Raw genomic sequence first — 21,890 nt, 5'->3', positions numbered from 1 at the left:
TTTAAATGCTTACACCTCATAAATTGTTGACAGGTTTTGTGCATTTTTTTAAAAGTACATTCATCTCTTCAAGGTTAAATTAAATGGGAATGAAGGGAGGGTTCTGGATGTCTGGGCTTGGATTGTACATTCTGCAGAAGTCCATTTTTGGATCTGGTGTTTAACACAGAAGGACGTCTCAGAAAGCATCCGAACAAATAAGGAAGATTGGCCAAAACCGTACCCTAGTCACAGGGCTTTTTGGAGGCAAGAGGAGAAAAGACTCTTAATTTTCAAAAGTACTGGCACCACGTAAGTATTTCAGAATATTGGCATCAAAGAACTCACTGTGAAATATTGCTGTGCTATTAAAGTTTCTGGGCAATGGCTTGGTGGGAAAATCTCTGTGATGCCAGAGATTTATTTACCTTTAGTAACCTCTCGGCTCCCCACACGATCTGATTTTCCTGGAGGACTTTGCCTTTGAAAAAGTGTCACCGGATGTATCGGTATCTGTGTGGGCCCTCTTCCTCACTCATGCTTCTGTGACTCAGGCTGTCACTGTCTCCACCTGGGCAAGAGTTGTGCTGTGTCCTGCCAGTCAGTAGAAAGGTATCCCACAGGCTCTGGTACACCACGGAGGGGGAATTTCCACTCTCAGAGTTTCAGAAATGAAAGCTAGATGATGATCACAACCATCCTTTGGCAGATGCCCCGGCACCAGCAGAGTCTGGGTTAACGCATTTGCTTTTGGGCAGATAAACACTGCATGTGTTCCTTTTGGTCTTTGTGCTCTTGCTCATCTAGATGAGGTCTTAACATGCAGGCAGAACGTTATTTACATTTGTTGGTAGAATGGATTAATTGAAGTATTTGTCAGAGGTTATTATATAATCTAGTAATATAATTGAATGGAATATTTATTGGTCATCACTATAGGTCTTTCAAGCCTTTGTGTTACAGCAAATAAGTAATGACAAGATGTTTGTCACGTTTTAGAAAACCACGCTAATCTCCGCTGCCTTTAACATACCTTTTTGTAGGGATTAAGGTGGCAAAAGTAAAAAGAACGGCGTTACGTGCAGACTAATCTGTTGCCCGTAGCTCATGCCACTGGGATGCTTGTGCTGTGCCCTGCCCTGGTGTTAGCTGACAGGATTAGATCATGGCTATTAGTTCCTTTCTGCTGAGGTTCAGTTAGGAGGCAGGGGTACGCTAGCGGTGCATGGATCATTTGGCCAGCCAGTAGTTTGTGTACTCTTCAATGACTCTCCGGGTTTGCAAAGATGGTAAGAAATAATGGGTGCCTTGCAGATACAGGAGTTAAGTCCTATATAGTGGTGAAGTGGGAAAAAAATGTGCATGTGGTCTTCACCTGCCATATAAGTAGCCCCAATCTAAATGCTCAGGAAGAAAAATCGGGTTACATGGCAGTACTCTGTTTCTGGGGACTCAGTTCAGATTGCTGTCCTTCCCTTTGTGATATGGATCACAGATCACTCAGATTGTGATGTTAGACCAAGTGAAACCAGAATTCTTTGACCTCATAAGCACCTCACTCATTTTAGCAGCTGTGTGCATGAATGTCTGTTTATTTCAGTAACTTATCTATGCATTCTTGCTTTTAATGAAAACTGTAAATTAAACATGCTTTTATGGAAGTCCTTTGACATAGTACTCTTAAAAAAGATCGGATTTTGATTCTCATTATGATCTACAGGAATTGGATCTGAATTGCTGTTTAAAGTAATCCAGTGACAGATCTAAAAAGAGCTAATTGCAAATCAAATTCATTGCGCAAGAGTAAATAGAAACCAGATTGCAATAAATCCAGCTTTGATGGAATCCGCTTTGGCTCACAATGAAGATAAGTGTCGGCAGTTTAAATATTTAAGTTGCCATAATGGATGAGTCAGCATACCGAGTGATTTTTATGTTCCTTTTAAAACTACTTGGTTTTAAATGGTGTAGATGTGACCTAACTCTCAGCACTTTAAATCAGTCCTAATGCTGTTGCCATGAAAAATTGCCAGGCACAAAAATCCACCTCTTCAACATTTACGGCAATGATGATGAACAAAATAATTTAAATTTTTATTTTCCCCTGGTGCGTGGATGAGTATATTTTTGCAGGGCTGGACTATTTTTCTGTTGCTCTGAGCTCACAAAATCTTAGGAGCAGTATTTTAGTCAGTACTTTTAGAACCAGTAATACCAAGTACTACATACAAATTAGAAAAACCCAGGAGAGAGTGGCCTTCAGAAGTAATTTTTCTGTCTGACAGTAGGCTGTTAATTTGAATTTGGTAACTGTTATTACTGACCTCAAAAGAATGAAGTAATTGCTGATTCCAGATACAAATACATGCTGCTTATTCCCAGAACTCCCTGTGTGTTGGTCTAATTACCATATGGCTTGTGGCTTGAAAGGCTTACCTAGATGGCATCTTAATACGAAGACAAAATATATTTATTATTAGGATATATTAACTGAGGTATCAGTTTTTCTGAGGGTGAGGGGTCTGTTTCTTGCCCAACAATCTGATGGATCGCTCAAGCACTATTGGCAAGCTATACAATTATACATGTTCAAGAAACAATTATTCGTATTCAAAAAATGGGTAGACATGGCACTTTGGGACATGGTTTAGTGGGCATGGTGGTGTTGGGTTGACAGTTGGACTGATGATCTTAGAGATCCTTTCCAACCTTCATGATTCCTACTTTTACTTTCATTAAAAAATAATCCAGCCACCAAGCCAGGAAACATGAAATTACTACTCTCCCCTTAATTGTTTTAGTGGTGGACTTGGTAGTGTTAGGTTAACGGTTGGACTGGATGATCTTAAAGGTCTTTTCCAACCCAAACGATTCTATGATTCTATGATTCTGTGTTAGTGCTTTCCAATAAAAGGAGAAGACATATGGCTGTAGGCTATCTGAAATAACATCTCAGGCTGCCCTATAAACTGCAGAGTTTCTATAGACATGGTAAATGTTGAGGCCTGATGAATATCTTTCTGTTTCAGAGTAATAACAGCGCTCAGCATGCACATGGAGTTACAGAGAAGGCTCTGAGGAGAAGGAATGAAAGTCACGAGAAGCAAGAGCAGGGCATGCTGTAAGAGACAAAGAGAAGTGGTAAATCTTTGTTCTTAGTGGGAGAAACTGCTGCTATGAGGGAGAAACAGATGTGCGGTGTCTCCCTTGAAGTTATTTCCCTACCAGTTGTGTTTCCCTGGATGTGGCAACCACACAGTTTCCCTTCCCACAGCTGAGATCAGCTGTTAACACACAAACCTGTGTGCACGCACAGGGTGTGGGAGGGGTGATAGGAAGGGCCTGGAGAGAGGAGACTAGGGGGAAAGCAGGCAGCATGTAATGCTTCCAGATGAGGGTGAGAAGATGGTGGCATGTGTATTAACAGGGAGAGAGGGTGGAGGGTAGGCACATATGAATTCCAAAAAAAAAATGGCTGTGGTCCTTTTCAGTGAACAGCAAGGCAAGAGTTTTGTTACAAACTGTCTTTGCGGTATGCTTCTGAGCACCACGAGTAAGAAAGAAAGGTTGCATTGGTCCTCTCTGCAGCAGATGGCCTCTTCTCTGGGCCAGATAAAGTGAGAAAGGAGGAGCTTCTTCAGACAAAGACTGGGGCTTAGCTCCAGACCTGGTGGAACAGAGTGAGCGTGTGTAACTGAAGGAAAAAAGGAGGGGAGCTGAGAGTTAGAGGGCTTTGAGTACAATTTTTGAGTGGGATTTCATGGGGGGGGCGCCCACAGCTTAACTGCCTTTTAACGAGAAACCAAATACTCTGTTGCCATTTGGTTGCAACTTTATTGGCCTTTCTCACAGTGCTTCTTTTCTCACTTAGTGCTCCATATTGCTCTTCATTGTTCTTGAGCAATATCCTTGTAGCGCCTTCCTCTTTTTTTGTTTATCCTGTTCCACTCTGAAGTTTCTACTTCTCACTTCTCAGATTGATTCTGTACTTTTTTATCTGACCAGAGTGTGAATTTTCAAGACTAAACATGTTCCTAACTTCAATACTTAATTCAGTTGCGGTGTTTTCCCTTAGTATCTCTAAAATCTTGAAGTCAAATCTCTTATAATAGGCAACAGTCTGTATTTTACCAGGGGATGGTTCTTTCTTAAGGTACCTCTGGTGCTGGCATGGCTCTTTTTCCAGTGCTTTGGCAAGAAATAGGCCAGAAAACCAGAAAAAGAGAACTGAATCCTGTGCGTGGGAAGCACAAAGGTCATTCATTGAGGGTCAAAAATTTGGGGTCAGTTGGTATATTTTGGGCACATTCAAAACTGCATTGCAAGCAGACATCTATTCACGTCCATTGCGCAACCGAAACGTGTGGAAAGGCTCTTGGCTGTCCCCGGCCGTGGCAGGTACGGAGAGCTCCCCGGGGCGAGTAGTGCCGGGCAGGGCTCCCCGCTGGCTCGTCCCCAGCCCCTGCTCGCTGACTGCGTTCGGGAAATGGGAACGTGGCGAGCGAGAAGGCGAGCGTCGGCGGGCTGCCGGTGAGGGGTGGCGTGCAGGTGGGGCAATGACTGCTCGGGCTATCTTGACGCTGGCTGGGAAGCGCGGTGGAGTCAGAAAGCATTCAGGTGCTTCTTCCTGGACAGCTGAGAGGAAGATAGGATTACTTATTAATTCCGGTTATTTTTATTAAATGAGACATAGGGCGAAGGTGCAGCAGCGTTTTGTGGGACGGTGCATATATTCCAACATGGGAGCCGCTTGAAAAATGGAGGGGTTGGTGCGCTCGACTTGAACTCGTGGGGCGGCGTAAGGCGACGAGGGGTAGGGTGGGTAGGACCACGCGGGTCATGAGCGTTTTGGGGAGATGGTCGCTGGCGTCCGGCGCGGCCCCGGACCCGCAGGCGGGGGGGGGGGGCGGGGCGGACAAGGCGGGCCCCGCCCCGCCCGGGAGTCCCCGCCCCCGCCCAGGAAGAAAAGGGGCGGGGCTTGCGCCGGCCCCTCCTGCCGTCCGGTGGCTGGCGTGGGCTGCCGCTTCGGCCAATCGTAGCCCCCCGTCCTCACCCAGCCTCCGGTGACGCGGCGCGCTAGCGTCCGATTGGCGGGCGGCCGCGTCGCTCGCGGGTCTCTGCCCCCCGCCCCCGCTCCCCGCAGGCGGAAGAGTCTCGCCCAGGACGGGGGGTACGTGCCGACGCCGTCCTCTTCCCGCCGCTCCGCGGGCGCCGGTGGGGGGAGAGGGGCGGTGGGGGGAGGGTTGCAGCGGCGGCGGGAGGGAAGCGCGGGACACCCCGGTCGGTCGGTCGGCAGCGCGCGCCCGCCCGCCCGCCCGCTTGCCTTCCCCCGGCCCTCGCCCGCCCCGCTGCCCGCAGCCGCCCCCCTCCGCCTCTCCGAGCCGAGCCGAGCCGCCGCGGGGGGCAGCGGCTCCTCCCTCCGCCGGCGCTCGGAGCCCGGGGCGGCCTCGCCGGTCCCGGCCCGGCGGCCGGGGCTCGCACGCAGCCCCCGGTGCTGGCCTGGGGCGGCTGGGGGGCAGGGCGGGGGGGCTGGGCGCGCCTCGGGCTCGGGGCGGGGGGCTGCCGGCTGTGTCCGGCCGCGCTTCCCGGCCCCTCCGCCGGAGCCGTGACCTTCTGCCGTAGCGCGGCCTGAGCCGCGGGAGGTGGCGGGCCTGTCCCCGGCTGCGGAGTGGCCTGGGGGGGCAGCAGGGCCCGTCCCTCCCCGCCGCAGGGCCGCAGTCGGGTCTTTCTCAGGTTGCCGTTATCCTCGGCTGGGAAAGGAGGCGGTGCGACTGAGCAGAAAGTTTGAGGTCCGTAGATTAAATGTTAAAAAAAAAAAAAAAAATTACCGATTTTTTTCCTAAGTAACGCTGCCCTCAGCATAGCCATTGCTGTCAGGACTTTGACTGCAGCTTCGGGATTCTGCCTCGTGTTGCCCTGTCATGGCTTAAGCCCATTAAAGAAATATTGATGCACATAGTATACTGTTATGAGGAAAAATAGGCCTGTGGATAATGGCAGAATTGATCTTGCTTTCCGCCTCTCTCAAAGTCTTCGAACTTTAATAGCGCCCTTAAAGAATACTTGCTGTAGACAGCAGTCACATTGCTGAGCTAGGGCTGAGCATCACACAGATTCGTGTAAGGTGGTCGCCCATTTAATAATTTTGCCACACAGCCTTATTTTTGTATATGTTCATTTAAAAGTTCCTTTCTTTCCTCCTTCTGTCTTTCTGTAATACTTAAAAGCTAGACAATATAGCATAGTGCTATGGTGTATGGGAAACTGAAAGTGAAAGTGCATGTAATTACTGAAATGAGTGAGTGGACTAAAGATCCCCCTTCAAAAACTTACAGTGGACTTCATAGAAATGTGCACATAAGCTCCTTACAGTGCCAGTGCCAAATACCTTTTCATAGTATATGCATGTAGGGAAAGTATGTGGCTTAAAGCATGTTCTCGTTGGTTGCTTGTGGAAGATGCTGTTTTCTTCAAGGAAAATAGGGAGGTTTTTGTTGACTATAAATTTCTTCTCTTCCTTCTGTTTATCCTTTACTTCTTTGGAAATCAGAGGCTCCGTTCTTTGCTAACCTGACAGTATTCCAGGGCTGTTGCGCAACTTAAGATGCTTTTCTTTTTGCAGACTTTTTGTATTTTCTTGCAACTGCTTTTAATATTTTCTTCAAGTGAAATCAGTTCATTTTGGGGGAGAGCAACTGATTTTCAGTTGAAAATTTTGAGCTCCAATTCTTGTGTTTTCATTTCCCTTCATTTGTCTGGAGAATATACTAGCTGTTTTAACCTGAGTGCTAGCATCTACCAAGTGTTATTTTTACAGTGAGTATAACTGCCCTTGTTAGTTATTCAGTCACCAGTTGTTCTTGCAAGTGTTCTTGTGTTTCTGGTTATTGGACACAAGTCAGAAATGTTTCCCGAGAACAGCGGGAAAACCTGTCTGCCCTTGGAAAAGGGGAGGAGACAGATTGTAGGAAGGGCGTTGAAGGACAGCTAATGCAAGGGGTTTTACCTGTTTCCTTGCTGTGAAGTATGTGGATGTAAAAGTTTAAATCAAGAGAGTGAGTTTTGTACCTTTATTCAGGTAAGAAAGTTGAGTTGAAAGCATCTGTCTTCATCAGAGTTTTCTGCCTATGTAGTAGGATAGAACTGGGCTAAAACCTATGTATGTGTCCATATTAACCCATATGAGGATAAACTTTAGCCTAGTTCTTGTTGTCTTGGCGGAGACTCAGCTTCACAATGTCACTGGTCTTTCACAGTTGAAATATAGCTTATTATTTTCTTCCTTTTTTTTGCTAGGGGTGTTTGAGAACTACATACATATGGAACATTATCCTAGAATCACAGAATGGTTTGGGTTGGAAGGGACCTTCAAAGATCACCTAGTCCAACCCCCCTGCTGTGGGCAGGTGACACCTTTCACTAGACCGATTTGCTCAAAGCCCCATCCTGTCTGACCTTGAACACTTCCAGTGATGGGGCACCCACAGCTTTTCTCTGGGGAACCTGTTCCAGTGCCTCACCACCCTCATCGTAAATAATATCTTCCTTATGTCCAATCTAAACCTACCTTCTTTCAGTTTTAAAGCATTGCCCCTTGTTCTGTCACTGCAACCCTTGGTGAAAAGGCTCTACCTTTCTTATAAACCCTATTTAAATACTGAAAGGCCGCAATAAGGTCTCCCCGCAGCCTTCTCTTCTCCAGGCTGAACAATCCCAACTCTCTCCACCTTTCTTCCTAGGAGAGGTGTTCCAGCCTTCCCAAATGGGAGGCCCCCGTTTTTGTGGCCTTCCTCTGGACCCACTCTAACAGGTCCATGTCTGTCTTGTGCTGGGGACCCCAGAGCTGGATGCAGGACTCCAGGTGGGGTCTCACAGAGTGGAGCAGAGGGGGAGAATCACCTCCCTTGACTTCTTTCTTGTTATGCAGCCCAGGGTACAATTGGCTTTCTGGACAGCAAGTGTGCATTGCTGGTTCGTGTCTTTTTTTTCCACAGGGCTGCTCCCATTCCCTTCGTCCCCAAGTCTGTATTGATATTGAGGATTGTCCCAGCCCAGGTGCAGGAGCTTGTACCTGACCTTGTTGAACTTCATGAGGTTTGCGTGGACCCACTCCTCAAGCTTGTCAAGATCCCCCTGGATGGCATCCCTTCCTTCTAGTGTATCAGTGTATCCCTTCCCTCTAGCATAGTAAAAGCGGTATTGTGTAATAGTTAGGTGTGTGTTTAACAACTTGCAAGAGGGTGGCCAGCCTGTTGCATTTGGCTCTGTACTGTCTGTCCTTCCAGTAAGTCTGGTCGACACTATGCTTATCTTTTAAATGAGAGCGCAGGAAAGTACTTGGTTGGACTTCAGGCTGGATTAATTGTTCTGGCATCCTGCAGTCTGCTTCCTGCCTTCCTTTTTTATGGAAACCCCACAGCCCTTATTTGTCGTGCCGTCTACACATGGGTGCCCTCAATCAGGCGTGCATTTGATCAGAGATGGCATTGTCCTCTCACAAAGAAAGGAATATCCACATGTTAGTCACAGAACGTAGGCATGTTCCGTAATGCTGGAAGAAATGGTGTATTACTGCTTTTTAGTCATGAATCTGTGAAGTCTCTACACATATGGAGTTATGTCAGTAGTGAGAGAAATGTTTAATTATTTTTAGTGTTAAAAGTGGGGCTCTCTTGAAATACCTCTACGAAAGACTCCTTTGCAGAATTCTGAATGGCATCAGTTAATGTTTAGATCATCTTAGAAAAAGGGCGGCTGCATTAGCACCTCTGTTTCCTCTTACCGCTGATGATATTCTTGCATGCCTGCTCTAGCACTAAGCTTTCTTTGTGAAATCAAAGCTGTTTTGTGGCATTAGACACTTGTAGACTTCTTGTCTCTGTTCTGTTGCAAATTCTCTGCACCCTGTTTGTCCATGTTTGTCATCTTATTCCAGTGAAACAGGAGAATTGTGTTGTCAGGTACTAGTCAGTTACTGTAGAAAGACTGCCAGCAGATAGTGTTTATCTCGCCTGTTCACATTATATAGATAGGGTGCTTCTCTCCCGAGCACAAAGATAAGGCTAAAGAAAAGTGCAGGTTTGTGTGCCAGTGTCAAGCACCAAAATTTCTGATAAAATAATATGCTTTGGCAGAAGGTTGCTCTGTATCTTAGAAGGTATTTAAAAAAAAAAAAACCAAACCCATCTTTTTCTAGTCTCCCTAGCTTCACTTGTTTGTCACTAATGCAGTTGTGAGAACTCCATTTCATATCCAATACAATTAAGTATTGAGAGAGATTTTGTCTCAGATTTTTGAAGTGAGCACAATGCCTCTGGTTTGTCACCTAATGTTTAAAAACCACTTAATAATTAAGACAGGGTTTTGTGCAATGTATGGTATCCATAACATTTATCATTATTGACTTTGCAGAGTTGAAAGGGTTTTACTGGGATAATGCTAGTCAGCTTTTGAATTGGAAATTGGCTGAATTGTGTGTTGTGGTTTAACCCCATTTGGCAGCTAAGCACCACACAGCTGCTTGCTCACACCCCGGCTCCGGTGGGATGGGGGAGAGAATCAGGGAAAAAAAGTAAAATCCCTGGGTTGAGATAAAGATAGTTTAATAGGACAGTAAAGGAAGAGAAAGTAATAATAATAATGGTAAAAGAATATACAAAGCAAGTGATGCACAATGTAGTTGCTCACCACCTGCTGACTGATGTCCAGCCGGTTCCTGAGCAGCGATCCCAGCTCCCCAGCCAACACCCCCGCCCAGTTTCTATGCTGAGCATGACGTCACATGGTATGGAATAGCCCTTTGGCCAGTTTGGGTCAGCTGTCCTGGCTGTGCCCCCTCCCAGCTTCTTGTGCACCTGGCAGAGCGTGGGAAGCTGAAAAGTCCTTGACTGGTGTAAGCAGTACTTAGCAACAACTGAAACATCAGTGTGTTATCAGTGTTATTCTCATACTAAATCCAAAACACAGCACTATGCCTGCTACTAGGAAGAACATTAACTCTATCCCAGCCATAACAGGACAGTATATTAGCTGGCAAAGCAAACACTATAATCCTTTTAAATCATAGAAGGGAATGAATTTTTTCATTTTCTTTCAGCCTTTTGAACTGGAGCGTTTTTGTAGGAGTAAGAAGATTTCTTTCATGAAGTTATCCAAGATTTTAACAGGCTGTTAAGTAACACAGACTGGCTGGGGTTGGAAGGCACCTCTGGAGGGCATCTGGTCCAACCCCCTGCTCAAGCAGGGCCACCCAGAGCTGGTTGCCCAGGACCATGTCCAGGCGGCTTTTGAATATCTCCGGGGATGGAGACTCCACAGCCTCCTTGGGCAACCTGTGCCAGTGCTCGGCCACCCTCACAGCGGAAAAAGTGTTTCCTGATGTTCAGAGGGAGCCTCCTGTGTTCCAGTTTGTGCCCATCGCCTCTGGTCCTGCCACTGGGCACCACTGGAAAGAGCCTGGCTCTGTCCTCTCTGCACCCTCCCTTATATACACTGTATACACACTTATGTACGCTGGTGAGACCCACCCGAGCCGTCTCTTCTCCAGACTGAAGAGTCCCAGCTCTCCCAGCCCTTCCTCATAGGAGAGATGCTCCAGTCCCTTCATCATCTTCGTGGCCCTTCGCTGGACTCCCTCCAGCGTGTCCATGCCTCTCTTGTACTGGGGAGCCCAGAACTGGACACAGCGCTCCAGGTGTGGCCTCACCAGTGCTGAGTAGAGGGGAAGGATCATCTCCCTCCACCTGCCGGCAGTGCTTTGTCTAATGCAGCCCAGGATACTGGTAGCCTTCTCTGCAGCAAGGGCACATCGCTGGCTCATGCTCAACCTGCTGCCCACCAGGACCCCCAGGTCCTTTTCTGCCAAGCTGCTTTCCAGCTGGGTGGCCCCTGGTGTGTATTGGTGCATGAGGTTATTCCTTTCCAGGTGCAGGACTTTGCATTTCCCCTTGTTGAACTTCATGAGGTTCCTGTTTAGCCCATTTCTCCAGCTTGTCGAGGTACCTCTGGATAGCATCCAAGTAGAGGGTGAAAAATAATTGCTGTTGTTGTTGACATATCTGAAATAATTTTTCCCAGTGGCTTTTCTCGACCTGCTTTCTGAATTGCAGTAGAACTTCACATTATGTTTGAAGGAGGTAATTTTATTTAGATACATTAATACCATTTAAATGGTCCATTATGGGAAAAAAAATCCAGAGGAAAATACAGCTTTGAAGAAATATAGCTTTGGTCATTCTGAAAATGACTGAAAGTATATTTACAGGCAAGATAATGACTTCAGCAGATTTGACATAACTGCCGTTGTGTTCAGTGGGGAGAAGAAATGGTGCCGCACGTTTGTCTATTTACTGGCCAGCTGCATCGCAGGGTGAGAGCCATGCAGGCTGTAGTGGTGACAGCAATGGGAACCATGAGCTGTGTTCCAGTGTGGGTGGGCAGGGAGCTGGGAGGGGGAGGGAGGGATTACTGCGGGATGAGGAAGAGACATGTTCAGGGTTTGAAGAGGAACAAATAAAGTACAGATGGAGCCATTTTAAGAGTGGAAAAGAAGAGAGGGCTGTAGGAGCCGTTGTAAATCTGTAATGGCAATTTTGTGTGAAAGTTGTAAAAAGAATAGGGATCTGAAAATTGGTAAGTAAAAGTGTAATCTAGGAAAATAACTATATGGTAGAGCCCAGATATTATGCAAAAGTGAAATAATTTTGGAATTGAGTGATTGATTTTAATGCTTTAAGGTAGCATCATACCTATGGGTGGACTTCTGGAACTAGATTCAGGAGGACAAATTTTTTAATCTTATTCATAGGAGGTGGCCTGTGCTTGTAGTGTAGGCAAACTCTTGTTTGTTTGTTTGTTTGTTTTACTACTTAGTGTAGACTTTTAATTACCGTTATTAACCAGAAAAGTGTTCCACATCAGTCTTTCCTGTACTGTAATCGTAAGGGACATTTGTGTGTTGTTAGCCTTTAACAAGTATCTGGAAATTATTTATGGCAGACTGGGAAAATACAGAAGTTGACAATACTAAACAAAATAGAATGGCATTAAGAGTGGCTGTGAGTCACCGCTCAATAGAAAAACTAAATATTTTAACTTCTGACACTCCAACTATATATGCTAGTCATCTTACAGTGTGAGAATAGATGTAGTGTAGTGCAGAATCTTTTACAGCTACTGTCTCACCAAATTGTTGGAGAACTGTGTTGTTTCAGTAGTCACTTTGTAACACTAACTTTACTTTTGTCTTCCTGTATTTAAAGTTTCATGTGATCCTCTCTCTGTGAAGCGGGACATTCTTTACCCTTGGTATTAGTTGATTCACCGAGTGGATTCCTTTTTCCCTGTGTTAGAAAGGCACTATATTATCTGTCTTATTTGGAGACTGGAAATACGGGTATCTTATGCAAGGTTCCTTGGCCTGACTCAAAGACCAAGTTCTGGTCTGCATATAGAGCCCTGTTGTATGTATCTTACTTTTTTTAGCTGCTAGTGCCAGAGAGAGGATTATGGTTTGAAGATGAAACTTAGGTTGAAATATTTGCTTTTTTGCTCCTGCTTTTTTGCTTGCTTTTATTTTTGCATTTCGTACATTTAAACAAACAGTACATTCTATTTAATTTCTTTTCTGTTTTAGATACAATAATTTATATGTAATGCATAAGGTTTTGGGTCGTGTGATCATTTTATTTTGTAATTCTGCTTGTAAGGTAGATTCTTTCTTTGAATATAGCTCAATATAGAATCCATAGAGTATATGAAATACTTAATTCTGTGGGGAAAAAAAAAAAAACAAACCCCACAACAAAACAAAACACATTGTAAAGATTGCTCGTGACAGTTGTCAAATGCCTTAAGATTTTACTTTTTTGTATTAAATGCATCCTTGGCTGTGTTTCAGGTATTTAGGACACAGTTGTTAATGGAAGAATTCATGTATAAGTACAAAATAAGAAGGGCAATCTGATCTTTGAAGAAATGGCAGGATTCCTAGACAACTTCCGGTGGCCGGAATGTGAGTGTATTGACTGGAGTGAAAGAAGAAATGCCATTGCTTCAATAGTTGCGGGCGTATTGGTAAGTTTTGAGAGGACATGAATCATAACTGTGTTGACAAATTTGGAAGTACGACAAAGTTACATTTTTGTTTCATGTATTGTGAAGGTTAGGTATGTTAGAACACCTATATTATACACAGTTTGTATCTCCTATGTGTTTAGAATCTGGATTCTTGTTCTTAAAGCTGTACATATAATTTAGCCATACACTGATATTTAATTTGAATAGACAATGTGACCGATTCCCAAAGGCTTCTCCAAAAACAATAGTGTTAAGATTTATGCGGAACTTGCTTATCAAACAGATTTAGAGTCCGACTTAAAGCTAATAACTTTCTAGAATAGTTTATACTTGTTAAGAGACAATTAAACCAATGGTATGCATGAACATTCGCCATGTTTTGTCTGCCTTTCTCTGTACTTTTCCAGCCTCATAATGCTGGTCTGTTTTATTTCTAGTTTTTCACAGGTTGGTGGATAATGATAGATGCTGCCATAGTTTACCCTAAGCCAGAACAAATGAACCATGCGTTCCATACCTGTGGGGTGTTTTCAACACTAGCTTTTTTCATGTAAGTGTATATAAAGGGAGTTAAAATAAACAGGAGCTGTTAAACAGAGTTTTCACTAGACAGTATGGTATATGATAAAACTTTGAATTACTCGGTTATAAATTACTTGTGAGTCATCTTCTTGTACCTTTTTGCATGGCAATATAAAGGCCTTTTTTTCTTTTACCTGTGGCCTTTGTTTTTGATCGTAGTCTGTTTATTCATTGTTCTGTCTATCCCCCCATCTGTTTAGGGTAAATTGCTTTTCCTATGCACTTTGTCTAAATATAAAAAAGCAGACCTTCCTTTATGCAAGTGGCTTTCTATAATAAATGTTTAGATTCCTAGATCAAAATTCATGTAATGCTGCCCAGTTGCTTACCTCAATATAAAACATTTGACTGTATTTTCCCCATTTTTTAAAAATAATTTTTACAGCTGTCTCTGGCTCAAAACTTCCTCAAATGGGAGAGGTAGTAGTATTATAGCTATTGTTATAAAGATGTAAATGTGGCAAGCTTGAAGGAGAAGTAGCTTTTATTGAATCGTACAATATTAGTGAGAAAAAAGGATGCATTTGGATATGCAAGACCTTCTTAACACTTGGTATCTGAAAGTCTCTGGGTTTTTTTCCTCAGCAATGTAACTCATTTTAAGAAAATGTATTGTCCCTCCTTACAGGGTGTCTCTCCCTTGAATACTTATGGTATTCATTGTGAAGGAAAGGCATCAAAAAGCAACTTGTATCATAATCATGAGAGCACTGTGTTACTGGCTGTTATTATTCCTATGAAATGGCTCTAGATGTTTTAGAAACTTAAACAGCCAGAAAGTGACCAGGAATATTTCAGTCACTAAGAAGGGGCAATTCTTTTATCTTACAGGTCTGTTAATGTAAAAATTTAAGTGAAACTTATGAACAGATACAGGGTTTGCTTGAAATCCAGTTGGTATCCTTCCATTAAGGGATATGTAATAATATGTGACTATACAGAATGCCAAGTAATTTTCCCAGAATTTTTTGCATCTTGTAAGTAAAAAGCTAGCTTTTTACTTATAACTTTAAATTGATTTTCTAATAATCTGAAGTGTATACACTTTTTTTGTTCCTAGGATAAATGCTGTATCAAATGCACAGGTGAGAGGAGACAGCTACAGTGACGGATGTTTAGGCAGAACAGGTAAATAAACTCTAAAAATCATGCTGAGTTGAAAGACTGATTATTTAGGTATGGTGTTTTTTTCTAAGTGGTGGTTAAACCTCTGCAAATCCTGCATGGCTGCTGGGAGAAATAAATTTCTGCCCTGTGCTAGGCTATGGAGCAGACATTCCTTTAGAACGTCTTATTTTAGAATGTATCACAAACATTCTGTTTCCTCTGTATGTCACCTACTGTGTGGTATCTGTGGACCTGCTGTCCTCTCTCTGCTTTCATTCGTAATTCCCGTACTATTTCCGATGTGGATCCCAGCATCTGTTTTCATGTGATTTGTAGAATGCCTCACCAGAAATCTGGTAGGATTTACTGATTTTTGAACTAGGGTACGATGCTTTTTTTTGTGTGTCATTCATAAATCAGCTCGAGAGAATCTTTGCATAGAAATATTTTTGCTTTCCCATGAGTGAGCAGGTTGATTATTTTCAATGGCGTCATCTTTCCTTTTTAGCAGGTAATGTCTAGCTGTGGTAGATGTTGCCCATCTGAAAATATCTTTCTGCAGTAAACACAGGAAGGGTTTGTTTTACGTACCTTATTGGAATGCCATCTTTACCTCAGAAACACTGTATCTTTGGCAAAGTACCTCATCATTAGTCCACTCCAAGTTGTGTTAAGTGATTTTATAGGCGTCCCCTACAGATGAGGGGAAATTTTCTGGTAGTTGTGTCAGCTCACTAAAATAAGGGGAATCCAGCTACTATGTGTTTTACTAGAGAAGGCAAATTTTGGTTTATCTCGTCCTTGACATAGGGTTTAACCCTTTCCCTTTGTGCCTTCAGCAAGATAACATATTGTATCATAATAGAGTTGTATCATAACTGGATCACTTGTCACTGTGGATAATACTCAACATGGTTCTCAGAGTTTTTAATATTTCCTGCAGGTGCTCGTGTCTGGCTCTTCATTGGCTTTATGTTGATGTTTGGTTCACTTATTGCTTCAATGTGGATTCTTTTTGGAGCATATGTTACACAGAGTAAGTTTATTTATTTTCACATATAGAGAAGTACTTTCACTGTCAGCTGAAAGGCAGAAAATGCAGAAGAATGGAAGCGTGTGGTCTGTTCTTGTCACAGAGCCATACCATCTAGTTTTGTAGTCAGTGAATGATTCTATGAATAGTGTTTTAAATACACCTTCCAATACAGAAGAACTTAATGTTTCCTTTGTTACTTACTTTGCAGACACTAATGTTTACCCTGGATTAGCAGTGTTTTTCCAAAATGCATTGATATTTTTCAGGTAAGTTATCTGGGTAAATTTCCCTCCTTCCAAAGGGGTATCTCGCTTACCTGCTTCCATGCACATTGATACTGTGGGAAGATAAGTTCTGAAAGCTGGAGGCTGACTCCAGGCTTGACCTTCCAAAATGTGGAGTTTGCTGCTCTCAATGCAGGACCATCTCTATTTCGATTTATTACCCACCCTGACCTTTACTTGAGGAGGGTGACAAAGGGACTTCTTGGGTCACTGAGTAAACTTACATTATACAGAGAACTGATGTGATATTATTCAATGCATAAACTGATCAAAGCTTTTCTTAAAAAAAATTTTTTTTTTTTTTTTTTTTACTCTGCTACTTTTTTCTACTCCCTTTGCTCCAGTGCTTAGAAACAATCTTTTACTTAGCCCTTCTCAGCCCGTGAGAGGCTCTTCATTCCCCTCCTGCTCCTGTTAGTCCAGCTCTTTCTGGTCTCACTGAATTTCCAGCTCTAGAATGTGGATGACCAAGGGTATAGACAGTATTCTGGGTGACGTATTGTCAGTGTCTTTGGATAATGGCAATAATGCTTTAATCTCCGTACTAAATAACTTGGCATATATCCGAACAGCACTAGGGAGGAGATCCTGACTAGTTCATACCAATGGCTCAATTGTCTGATAATTGATACAGCTAGATTCGTTTCTACTGGATGAGCTGTCAGTTATGATGAGTGATAATTTTTTTTTCTAGGATCATGATGGTACATTTTGTAATACTACAGTTAAATCTATTTTTTATATTTCACTTAATATCATTAAGTGTATTACATGACACTTGGAAACTAACTGTGTCTGTACTAACTCTTTTTATATGTATAATGCATTCTGCAATCCATTCATTTTATTAATTAATAAAAGACAATGAAAGCATTAAGTAGTGTAAGTTCCAAGATCCGTCACTGAAAAAGTTCACATAACCTCTTCTTTTGCAAGTTCTTGCCCACTTAAATTACTGTGCTAACACTTTTCCTTCTAGTACCGTATCAAATGCTTTGCAGTGAGCCAGATTGACTGACTCCACTCTCCTTCCCTGTTGGGAAAATCAGTTACGTTCTCGCAGAAAATAGCAGTTCCTAAATCTCTTCTGTAGTTGTCCTGGTTTCAGCTGGGATAGAGTTAATTTTCTTCCTAGTAGCTGGCATAGTGCCATGTTTTGGATTTAGTAGGAGAAGAATGCTGATAACACACTGATGTTTTAGTTGTTGCTAAGCAGTGCTTATGCTAGTCAAGGACTTTTCAGCTTCCCATGCTCTGCCAGGTGCACAAGAAACTGGGAGGGGGCACAGCCAGAATAGTTGATCCAAACTGACCAAAGGGCTATTCCATACCATATGACGTCATGCTCAGTATAGAAACTGGGCGGGGGTGTTGGCTGGGGAGCAGCAATCGCTGCTTGGGAACTGTCTGGGTATTGGTCGGCGGGAGGTGAGCAATTGCATTGTGCATCACTTGCTTTGTACATTGTTATTATTATCATTATTATATTGTTATTATTATCATTACTATTTTACTTTATTTCAATTATTAAACTGTTCTTATCTCAACCCAGGAGTGTTTCTCTCTCTTACTCCTCCAATTCTCTCCCCCATCCCATCGGGGTAGGGGGAGTGAGCAAGCGGCTGCGTGGTGCTTAGTTGCTGGCTGGGGCTAAACCACGACAGTCATCTTGCGCATGATTGAAATGTGATACCGATGAAGGCAGACTTTTGAGAACAGTTCCACCAGGCTTGAAATCTTTAATCTTATTTCAGTAGTTTGATGAACGTATTTCTGAAGCTGCTTTTTGTTTCTGAAAGTCTCTTTCCTTAGTTTCTATTGTACTCTGTATGTAGATATATTTTAGGTTTATTTGTTTTCTTTTGTCTTCTAAAATTTGTTTTCTAGGTATGAGCTATGAGACAAATTATGACCTATTTAAAAAAAAAAAAAAAAGTCTTTGTGTTTTATCCCACCACACACTTTAGGCAGTAATATTTCATAAGTCCATCCATTACTGTAGACTCCTTTCCTTAGACCAGACCTGGGTCAATCAGCGATGCCCTTCTCAATGTCCTTATCCAAAACTTTTGTTTTGATTGAATCAGATTCTCTTCCGTCAGTCCTGTTCCATAATGTCTGTATTCCCTGGACCATGCGTCTCCTTCAGAACTTGTGCTTCAGCCCTGGTTGTTAGTCCACCAGTTTTTTACTTAGTTTAACATGCTGTATTAGTAGTTCTCTTCTCTAGTTAATTGCCCAGGTGTCTAGCTTGTTTTACTTATCATTGCTTATTATTGCTGTTCTCAGTGCCAGTATCTCTCATTTCCCTCCCTCTTCATTCTCTTATGATTTAGTATGACTGCGCCCTTCCTTACCACCTGTTTGTTGGCTATAAGAAAAAAATAATTTAAAGTATAAGGAACAATAAGGAAGTCATGCTTAGTTCTGTTCCCTCAACTTTTTTTTTTTTTTTATTCATGACAATATGTAATTGCATCCAACCTTATAAAAGGAATTTTGGAAATCAAATTGTAATTTGGATCTCATTTATCCACCACAGGATCAATATTCTTTCCGATTTGCTCATAAAAATTTAATTGCTTAGATTCTATCCTAGTGTGGTGCGTTATGTTCAGCTGATTGCCAGATGTCAGGATGAGACTTGCTGCTCCATAACTCTGTGGATCAGTCCTAGAATCTCTCAAATACCAGATTTTTTTCCTTCAGAAGGGCAGCTGCTTTTACTGTGAGACTGGCTATTTTTTTTATTTGAGCAGTTGCTTCAGCTGGATCTCATAGTTTTAGCAATGCGGAGGAAATGAAATATAAGTACAAAAACCAGATACTGACTTGAACAAAAGTGAAAGTTACTGGAAGGCTGTTGATTTGCAGTGTGGCTAGTATAAGATTATAAGGATACTATTAAAATTACCTTTTCCACCTTATATATGGTCTGATTTTTTTGTTTTTGTTTTTTTCTTTTTCCTCCCCCCCTTTAGTACTCTGATCTACAAGTTTGGAAGAACAGAAGAGTTATGGGGATGAGAGATCACGTATAGCATTGTCTGTTCCATAGTTGCTATGTCGTACTATGTATGTAGATATATTTACATTTGCTGGTTTGCTTTCTAAATTGTATGGACTGAGACAAATTACAGTTTCTGTAATAAGCTCCCTCTTTTCACAGGACAGCTTTGTGAATATGTACATATGACTGTATATATCTTAAAAAGGGAACGTCAGGCTTTCTTTCTGAAATCTTCAGGCTTATTTCTTCAAATCTGTGGGTTTCCATCAACTCCTAAGACTTGGATCTTCCAAACCTTCACGTGTGTCAGACGTCGGTGGAACTGGTAGTGAACAAGCAGGACAAAGCGCGTACCCCGTGAAAGGGGCCCTTAACCTTTGCGCGTAGGTGAGCTAGAGCCCATTTTGTGAGGGCTGGCAGCGAGGGCTGCCTGGGTAACCTGAAGGAGCGGTCAGCGCGTGGAAGTGACCCAGCTAAGCCTGTGTCTCATGAAGGTAAATTCTATTGTATGCTGAGATAAGAGCTGATTTTAAGAATTTTGTATAACTGTTCAGAAAAATATAAGGTAGCTATTTTTTTTTTGTAAAAGGTTATGAATTTTTAAACAAGGCCCTATATTCAGCAGGTTGCACACGGCAAATCAAACTGTTCTTGACTTCTGATTGCTATAGCACAAATGGCATCTGGGAGTGCCACAGTCCTTAGAATTAATTTCATGCTGTTCAGTGTAATAGATGCCAATTAGTATTTAATGTATTTACTGATATTAGAATAAAATAAAATAAAAAAAAACCCCAACTGATGCCAGTCATACTTATAGAATATAAAGAACAAATGAGAGTCAGACTAACATCTTTAAAATTATGCTAGCACAATTTTCTTCAGGGGAAGCTTTTTGCTGATAAATGAACAGTTATCCTGCTCCCTATTACCTTTTCTATTTAAAAGGTGAGCATTTCAAGTGGGGATATAGGAGATGTATTTATTGCTCACAATCTTACCTTGAAATAATTGCCAGTTTTAGAACTGCCGTTTGTCCCAGTTCAAATGTATTTATCTCCTAAATTTCACAGGCGCTTTATGGGAATGCTTCCGTTATTGAAACCCGGTTTCTTCTAGCTGGACTATACAGAAAGGGAGAACAATGATGTTTTATAGCTTTGGCCTGATCTTGTCTATTCATCTTGCTGTTGGTGACCTCCTTGTCTTATGAGTTCTATGTGGTTTTTAAAGCATTTGAATCTACCTTGTGTCTAAAAGCTTTTCTGACTTTCTGTGTATGGAGATTGCTGACCAAATGGTAGTAAACTGCAGAATGTAACTTCTGTGCATGGTTACTGTATCCTGTTAGTCATCTAATTGCTCCCTTGTGGGAATCTCTCCAGTGGACAGAATATGAAGCAAATACTGCAGCTGAAATTGTGCTACTGGCTAGACTAACTCCATCCTGATTTCACCATCCTGCAGTGAGTTACGATATATTCACTGGTGTTAATCGCAGCTTTGTACCTAAGGCCTCTGGTTGGTTGTAACTTCAGAAAACTGCAATAAACTTGATCTTACATTCTCAAAACAGTGAACTTCCCAAGGTAACTGTACAGTAGTCCTCTACTTAACAGCTCAAGTAGTCCTGACCTTTAAGCAAGTCTCACACCAGCTAGTAAGTTAAAACCAAGGGTTTTGTTTTCAGGTCTGTTGGTTTGTTGCTTAGGAGCTTGGGAAGGTTTGCTGGCTTTTTTACTAAGTGAGAAGCAAGTGTAGCCTGTAACTAATCCCATTTATAGTATCATGTACCTGACACTTGAACAGCACAAGCTAAGCGTTTGCCTCTGGAAGAATTCTTACAGTGTGCTTTAATGCAAGTTCCCAGTTAAAAAAACAGTTTTCTTAAGAGCAGGGCAAGAGCTGCTTTCTGCGGTTACCTGCATTTTCTACCCAAAGTTTGCTTTCTTGCAAGTCTTTCTTGACCATCCTGTCTGGTTTTAGAGAACTGGAATGGCTGTGCTCTCTATACAGCTGCTAAGGGGAGAAGAGAGACAGCTTTGAGCATGTGTCTTTTCCGCTATCCTAAGCTGAAAACAGGCCTGGTGTAAGAGCAGCCTTCATTCAGAGTATCCCGAGGTCCACTTTTACACCACAGGCAGTTCCAGCGCAGGCCAAGGTAGATAGGGACGGTGCATTCTTAGGTAATGCGTTGGCCTGCTGCAGTCAGCAGTTGTGAAGGTAACCCTCAAGTTACTCCTAACAGATGGTTTTTAACTTTAGCATTTTTGGCTCACTGTAAAAATATTTAGTAACAACTATCTCTAACAGACGGCTAGTGTAGGACTGACTTATTCAAGAAGCTGTATGCTGAATTGCTAAATAAGGCAGCAGTTAAAAACCTCTCCTGTGGATATTGATGTCCTCTATTATGCATTTAGGTTGTTCCTTTTGCAAGCCTGTGGTTCTTCATTTGTTTACAGCACAGTCTATAAAAAGAACATGGATGAACTTAAAAGCAGGTATTATGCAGCTTGTGGCTAACATGAAAATTCTTACTGGACTTATGGATGACTCGGTCTTCAGATAACTAACTATGTTGCCTTGGCATGTTGCCTAATCACATGTGATTAGATTTGTTCTACAAAGGAGACAACCTCATGAAGCTTTAGGAAAAAGATGTTACTGATTTTTCATGCTAGTCTTGTGCATTCTTGGAAGGGGTGGAACAGCATTACCTCAGATAACCCACGGCTCTGCTCTGACAGTGACCAGCTTCATTAACAGATCTAAGTAACTTGAACAAGTCATTTGAAAATAAACAAGTTTTTTT

The 21,890-nt window shown here is 42.5% G+C and overlaps 1 protein-coding gene across 1 annotated transcript; it reads left to right on the top strand.

The window, feature by feature from the left end:
• The first annotated feature begins 5,109 nt into the window (after positions 1–5,109).
• TMEM50B (transmembrane protein 50B) lies at positions 5,110–21,883 on the top strand. The gene is made up of 7 exons (XM_075715738.1): positions 5,110–5,149; positions 12,878–13,053; positions 13,494–13,606; positions 14,699–14,766; positions 15,689–15,781; positions 15,990–16,047; positions 19,047–21,883. The coding sequence occupies exons 2-7, from the start codon at positions 12,955–12,957 to the stop codon at positions 19,090–19,092; spliced, it is 477 nt and encodes a 158-aa protein (XP_075571853.1). The 5' UTR covers positions 5,110–5,149; positions 12,878–12,954; the 3' UTR covers positions 19,093–21,883.
• The last annotated feature ends 7 nt before the right edge of the window (positions 21,884–21,890 follow it).

This window comes from Pelecanus crispus, chromosome 1 (assembly GCF_030463565.1).
Source record: "Pelecanus crispus isolate bPelCri1 chromosome 1, bPelCri1.pri, whole genome shotgun sequence".
Classification (NCBI taxonomy): Eukaryota; Metazoa; Chordata; class Aves; order Pelecaniformes; family Pelecanidae; genus Pelecanus; species Pelecanus crispus.
The sequence above is the reverse complement of the archived record's forward strand: the minus strand, read 5'-3'. Positions and strand labels throughout refer to the sequence as shown.